The 6943-nt window shown below is 42.6% G+C and overlaps 1 protein-coding gene across 1 annotated transcript in view; it reads left to right on the top strand.

Annotated features, from left to right (window-relative positions):
• Nucleotides 1-6270: 6270 nt before the first annotated feature.
• Nucleotides 6271-6943, top strand: part of LOC118572630 (cytochrome P450 3A9-like) — a 36475-nt gene continuing 35802 nt past the window's right edge. The window contains exon 1 of the mRNA XM_036172356.1: nt 6271-6309. Within this exon, the coding sequence (XP_036028249.1) occupies nt 6271-6309 (39 nt within the window). The remainder of the gene's footprint in view (nt 6310-6943) is intronic.

Raw genomic sequence — 6943 nt, 5'->3', positions numbered from 1 at the left:
CACACACACACGTACATACATGATGAGGGGAAATAGAATAGATCCGAATCCACTGGTAGAGACAGACAGACCAAAAAAACAGACAGACAGATTATAAAATGTGCGAAGAAGACACATAAAGGCCAGTGGGACTGAAAAAAAAATGTATGGTAGTGAAACAAGGATTTTTTACAATTATTGTTTTTATTAATTTATAATAAGCAAAGCATGCCAAAAGATAGGGTGTAATTGGGTCGCTGTGGTACTTTAAATAAGTATAGCCACCATGGAGTCATGTGTTTGAATGCTTGGCCTATAGGAAGTGTCACTATGAGGAGGTGTGACCTTGTTGCAGTAGGTATGGCCTTTTTGGAGGAAATGTGTCACTTTAGGGGTGGGTTTTGAGGTCTCATATGCTCAAGCTACAGCCAGTGTGGGACCCAGTTCACTTTCTGTTGCCAGTGGATCAAGATGTAGAACTCTCAGCTCCTTCTCCAGCAACATGTCTGCTTTGTATGCTGCCATGTCCCACCATGATGATAATGGACTAACCTCTGAGCTGTAAGCCACTCCCAATTAAATGTTTTCCTTTATAAGATTTGCCTTGATCATGATGTCTCTTCCCAGCAATGGAAACCCTAACTAAGACAAACACATGTGTTGCTTTTTATTGAAAGTGTGTGGATTAAAGCAAGTTTTAGAAGAAAGGGTAGATGTGGGCCCTGGGATGGCTCAAAATGAAAAGGTGCTTGCTTCAAAGGTGCTGACAGTTCAAGTTTGATCCCTGTAATCCACCTTGTCCAAGGGAGAGAATTGACCCTTGAAAGCTGTTCTCTGACTTCCACATGTATGCCATAGCATTTACCTACACAGACAAACAAGCACAAAAGAATAAATAAACAAGAAAACATAGGTGATAGGAAAGCCATATTTATAGGCCTTTAAAGTGTCATTTTATTCAGTAGACAAGAATTCAGAAAGGGGCTGAGGAGATTGTTCAGTGGGTAAAGGAGGCTTGCTGCCAAGTCTGATGATGTGAGTTCAATCTCCAGGAGTCACATGATGGAAGAGGTTGTCCTTTGATCTCTAAATCCACACATACAAATAATAAATAATAAAAGCTCATTCTCTTAAAAAATGAAGACAGCCTGGCAGTGGGGGCACACGCCTGTAATCCCAGCACTCACTCTGTGAGTTTGAGGCCAGCCTGGTCTGCAGAGCTAGTTGAGGACAGGCTCCAAAGCTACAGATAAACCCTGTCTCAAAAAAAAAAAAAAACAACAAAAACAAAACAAAACAAAACAAAAAGAACAAAAATGAAGTCAGGGAGAATGAATTATATACTTACATACATACATATATTGAGGTAGGGTATCACCATGCATTTTTGGATTATTTGGTGCTCAGTATGTAGACCAGGCTGGCTTGAACTCAGAGTTCCACTGTCTTTGACCTGAGTGCTGGGATTAAAGGTATGCATCACCATGACTGGCCACATTTTGTATGTTCTTAGTGAAAACATATATGTATTGTTTTTATAATGTGTGTTAAATCACACAGAATTTACTGAGTGTTTGTTATCAGCCAAGTGCTTTGGTGGGGCTTTGGGATTTGTCTTTATGAAATCTCACGTCCTTTTTGGGATGCTTCTGATTTCTTTGTTCTGCAGTGGACACGCAGTACCAAATAGGGGTCTAAGAATCGATATTTCAAAGCCCACAACTCCAAAAAACTTTGTATTTTCTGAGGATTTGTTGTTGCCTTTTGATTGGGAATCAGACATATTTGAATTGGAATCTGTCACTAGTAAACACTATAGCATAGGATAAATTAACCTTCCTATGCCTCAGCAACCTTACACAACCAGCTCATTTAATAAATTATATAATAAACTTATATATAAAACACAAGTATCTGATATTCTGTGCTTGCTTTGGTCTGAGTTCTGAGCAAGAGACATGAGATCTAAATGTCATGGTTGGAGAGTGGTTTTACTGAAGGGATACTGGGAACAAGACAGAGTGGAGGGAGCGCTACAGAATTAAGCTTGGGTTGGGGAGATGGTTCAGTTTCTAAATGCTAACTGAGCAAGCCTGAGGATATGAGTTCAACCATCCAGCACCAAGGTACAGGAAGGTGTGGTGGGGACTCTATGGAAATCACTTTGGAAATCAATATTTGGAAATCAATCTACCTCAAGACACAGCTATACCACCACTGATTGTATGCCCAAGGGACACACCATCATACCAAAAGTACACTTGCTCGGCTATGTTAATGGCAGCTTTATTTGTAATAGCTAGAAACTGGAAACAACCCAGATGTCCTTCAACCTAAGAACGGATAAAGAAATTGTGGCATATTTATACAATGGAGTATTACTGAGCTGTTAAAAACAATGACATCTTGAAATTTGCAGGCAAATGGATGGAACTACAAAAAGTCATCCTGAGTGAGGTAACCCAGACTCAGTAAGACAAACATGATATGTACTCACTCATAAGTGGATATTCACTGTAAAGTAAAGCATACCCATTCTATAATCCACAGACCCAGAGAAGCTAAATTACAAACAGGGTTCAAGTGGTTGGGGAGAATCTTCTGAGAAGGGGAAATAGAATAGACATTATGTATGGAAGAGGGTGTGGGGATATGCAAACAGGAAAGATTAGGTGGAGGAAGGTTGGCGGTAGAGCATCCTGGGAGAGATAATTGGAATTGGGGGGCATTTCAAGACATGCTAGAAACCTAGTGCAATGGAAATTCTTAAGAATCTACAAAGGTAACCCTAAAAATATAGCATACAGGCCATCTCTTGAAACTAGGCATGACTTACAGTGGAGGGTTGGGATGCCAAACCAGCCACATAACCTTCATCCTACAATTTGTCCTGCCTACAAGATGCGCTTGGGTATAGGTGGTGCAGAAACTGTGGGACTGGCCAACCAGTAACTGGTCCAGCTTGAGACCCATGCCACAAGATGGAGCCCACCCCTGACATTGCCTGCAGTGCCAGGAAAGTCTGGATTGCCTAGTGATGTAGGATAGAACCAAACACAACTGGCAAAAGAAATTAATGAAATGGCTCCTAACGATACTCTGCTCTACTCCTAGATTGGTGTCTAGTCCAGTTGCCATCAGAGAGGCTTTATCCAGGAACTGGTGTAGACAGATGCAGAGACCCACTGCCAAACATTATGCAGACTTATCCTGCAGAAGAGTGGGAGGAAGGATTGTAGGAGCCTTTGGGATCAAGGACACCACAAGAGAACCCACAGAATCTACTAACCTGGCTTCATAGGGGTCCATTAGATTGAACTGGCTCAACTGACCCTCTGTACATAATTTACTGTTGAGTGCTTGGTTTTCTTGTGAGACTCACAAAAGTAGGAGCAGGGGCTGTATCTGAACTCTTTTGCTGTCTTTTGGGACACTTTCCCTCACATTTGGTTTCCTTGGCTAGGCTTCAACATGATATGCTATGTTTGGTTGAAATCCTTGGGAGGCCTACCCTCCTCTGAAGAGCAGTAGAGGAGGAGTGGATGGGGAGGGGCAGAGGGGATTTGAGAGGGGAGGCACGGTAGAGGAGGAAGGAGGGGAAGCAATGTTCTGGTTGTAAAACCACTAAAAAAGCAAAGTAAAATCATTAAACACACACACACACACACACACACACACACACACACACACACACACGCACACACACCAAATGCCATAAAAACATAAACCTAGAAACCATAGTATACAAGCAAAAGACCAGCATGACAAAAATGCACAGAGCAATAGGAGACAACATCCACAACTATACCACTGAGTTCACTTCCTGTTGGTCATTACTCCTGGGTAGCAGCATTGTTTATTTTCCCAGGGAGACTCCATCACTAAGTTTTCCTTTGAGAGCAGGTGTCAACTGCAGATTGCTTCTTGGATAGGGGTGAGAACTCATGTCCACTTCCCCTCTCTGGTCTGGGACCCCATCTGGCTCAAACCTGCACAGGCCCTGAACATGCTGCCACAGTTTCTGTGAGTTCATATGTACATCAGTCCTGTTGTGTCTGGAGGACAGTTTCCTTGGTATTACCCATCAGCCTTGGCTCTCTAGTTGTCTACCTCCTCTTCCACATAGCTCCCTGAGCCCTGAGGGGAGGGGTTTTATGAAAATTATCATCCTGGGTAGAGTAACCTAGATAGAAAAAGACAAATAAGAGATTTTAAAGAGAAGACATGTGGAGGCACAAAGAGGAGACAGCAATCTATAAACTAGGGAGAGGACTGTACTGTCTCCCCCGCTCATCTGCCTGTAGGAATGCTGGGATTACAGAGGCATGGTATCAGGTCTGACTTGTGCATGGGTTCTGGGGTGCAAACTCAGGTCTTTATTGTGGAACCACAGGCACTTTAATCGCTGACCCCTCTCTCCAGCTCCACAGCAACAATCTGGTTGGTGTCCCTGTCCCTGGTGTTTTCTTTTACACAGTAGCTTGAATCTTTCCAAACACAGATCTCTTCTTCCTTATACTTCTCATAGACTTGGCTGAGAATACTCAGAAAATAATCAGAACCAGGAAAGCCTTTCTATAAAACTAACTACCAGTTCTGTGTCATCTCCTGCTTTCTTAATCTCTCCCCATTTTATCACCTTGCCATTGTTTTGGAAGCAGGGTCTTATGTAGATCATGCTGACCTCACACCTTACACCTGCTATGGAAGCCGAAGATGACCTTGAATATGTGATCCTCCTGTTTCCACTTGGGATTACAGGCATGTGACACCACACTTGGCTTATATGATGTTCAGGGCTCCATGTATTCTAAGCAAGCATTGTATGAATTAAGTTAGAGTACCTATGTAAAAAGTTGAGCATGGCCGTGAACACCTATAAACCGCTGCAATCTTAGGTAGGGCATGGGGAGACAGAATGATCGCTGAGGCTTCCTGGCATAGTGACTGATTCTCTAGAGTCTTTCAATACAAACTTCTGTGCTCTGCTTGCCTCTCAGCATTCTAGGGACACTCTCCTTCTCAGATGTCTGCTTAGACTGAGCCAAAGGGATGGATGGAAAAAGGCAAGAGAGATATGTGTTCCAAAACAAGAAACCATGACTCCAGCAATGGTTCATCATGATTAATTGATCCCTAGTGAAACTATTCCTGAATTTCCTTAGTGCCAACTATTCCAAGATACCTTATTCCCCTGACCCCTCATCTCCAAGTAAATAAAGTCTTGGCAGAGCACATAATAATAGCTGGTGTCTGGTGTAGGCATTCCCAGGAGAGGTCCAGAATGCACCCTTTGTGGAAAAAGTCCCTAAGCTGCCAATTTAGTGCTGTCATCTTGCCTCAGCTGGCATCATAGGTCCCATGTGCTTGGAGAGATTTCATTTCTCATAGATGGTTCTCCTCTTTCCTCATGTCTGGCTCACACCAGGCTAAGTCCATTCTGGTGTTTTTAGTGACATTTGTAGAGTCAGAAAGGGGCTTCTTGACTAGATCTGCTGAATTTAACCTTATAACAGAAGCAGAGTATATCTATAAAGTGAGTTTTAGGATTCCAAATGGCAGGGAAATCCAAATCCTAATTTTTCTTGGCTTTGGGAATGTGATGATCGAAAATGTATCACATCCCTGGATATCTCTGTTGTCCAGTGTCCTCAGCTGGGATAGAAAGGTGACTACAGGAGAGGTTTAGAGTCAGAGAGAACACTTGGCATGGTTGTGCTCCTCAACTGGCATGGATGGCAGAAGCCCTGTTGCTCAGTCTATCCTGCAATAGGCTGATAAGGACACAGATCTGACCAAGATTGTGGTGCTGTTTTCTGGAAGAGTTCTGATTGTGGACACTGTCTGTGAGGGTCCTGTTGCTCCTGTGGTGCTGCTGCTAGGGTTTTAATGCAACTGCACTAGTAACTGAAGATGTCCAGGGCTAGAGAAGGAAGTGTGATGTGCCCTCAAGGGAGGGCTTGTTTGGGTAGAACAGTAGCCATTGTGTGAGAGTGTCAGGATGGACTCTCCGGCCAGCTCCACTGCACACCTATGCTTGTTCTGACCTCAGGTCTCTGCTGAGGAAATTCCAGGTATGATAATTTTGGTTTTGCAGTGTCTTGGAAAATCTTATTAGTAGTTTGGCCAACATCAGCTATCCCTTAAGTCACAAAGTGTCATTGAGGCAGCACAAGAGGACAGCTTCCACAGAAGGCAGAGAAAAAGGTCTTTGAAGAGTCAGAAGAATGGGGAAATGTCAGGAAATGCCTAGAGGAAGCAAGGAGCAAGATACTGAGAAGTGCTTCTGATATGGGTGTCCACAGAGACCATTGGCTGAATACAGATGAGGTAAGAGATTGAGAAGTACATGTTTAAGTATGTGTGTGTATTCATCTCTCAACTGCTGAAGTAATCAGAGGTAGCAGAGGAGAACTTTATTTTGTCTCCAAAATTATTTCATTTTTATTTGTTTTTTAATTAATTACTTAATTTCTGTGTCCATGACCTGCTAATGGTATGTGTATGAAGGTCTGAGGACAACTTGTAGATTTAATTTTGTTCTTCCACCATTTGGACTCTATGAGTTGTACTCAGGGTGTCAAGCTTGGAGGAAGGTTCCTTCATCCAGGAATCATCTTACTGGACTAAAGGGTCCTATGTTAATCCTCATAGGATAAAACAGAAATAGTCATGTAAGGTGATAGTCATAAAGATGAGACGTTGAGCTGCCTTAGTCAACATACAGCCTAAGAAATATGACTTTTCATTGGTTCACATTGGTTCTATTATTCTTTGAAGAATGCATTTAGTTCTGAGTTCTTTGCTTGAGAATGTAAATAATCTAGAATGTTGACGATCTTGGTAGATCTTTAGTGAGTGTTGTGTGAGACTTTTCCCCAGGAACACATGCCAACACAGCATCTATTCACCCCAGAATCCATGACAGAGCAAAGTAATCGCTACAGCAAATTTCAAACTGGTC

This window comes from Onychomys torridus, chromosome 22, assembly GCF_903995425.1.
Source record: "Onychomys torridus chromosome 22, mOncTor1.1, whole genome shotgun sequence".
Lineage (NCBI taxonomy): Eukaryota > Metazoa > Chordata > Mammalia > Rodentia > Cricetidae > Onychomys > Onychomys torridus.
The sequence above is the reverse complement of the archived record's forward strand: the minus strand, read 5'-3'. Positions and strand labels throughout refer to the sequence as shown.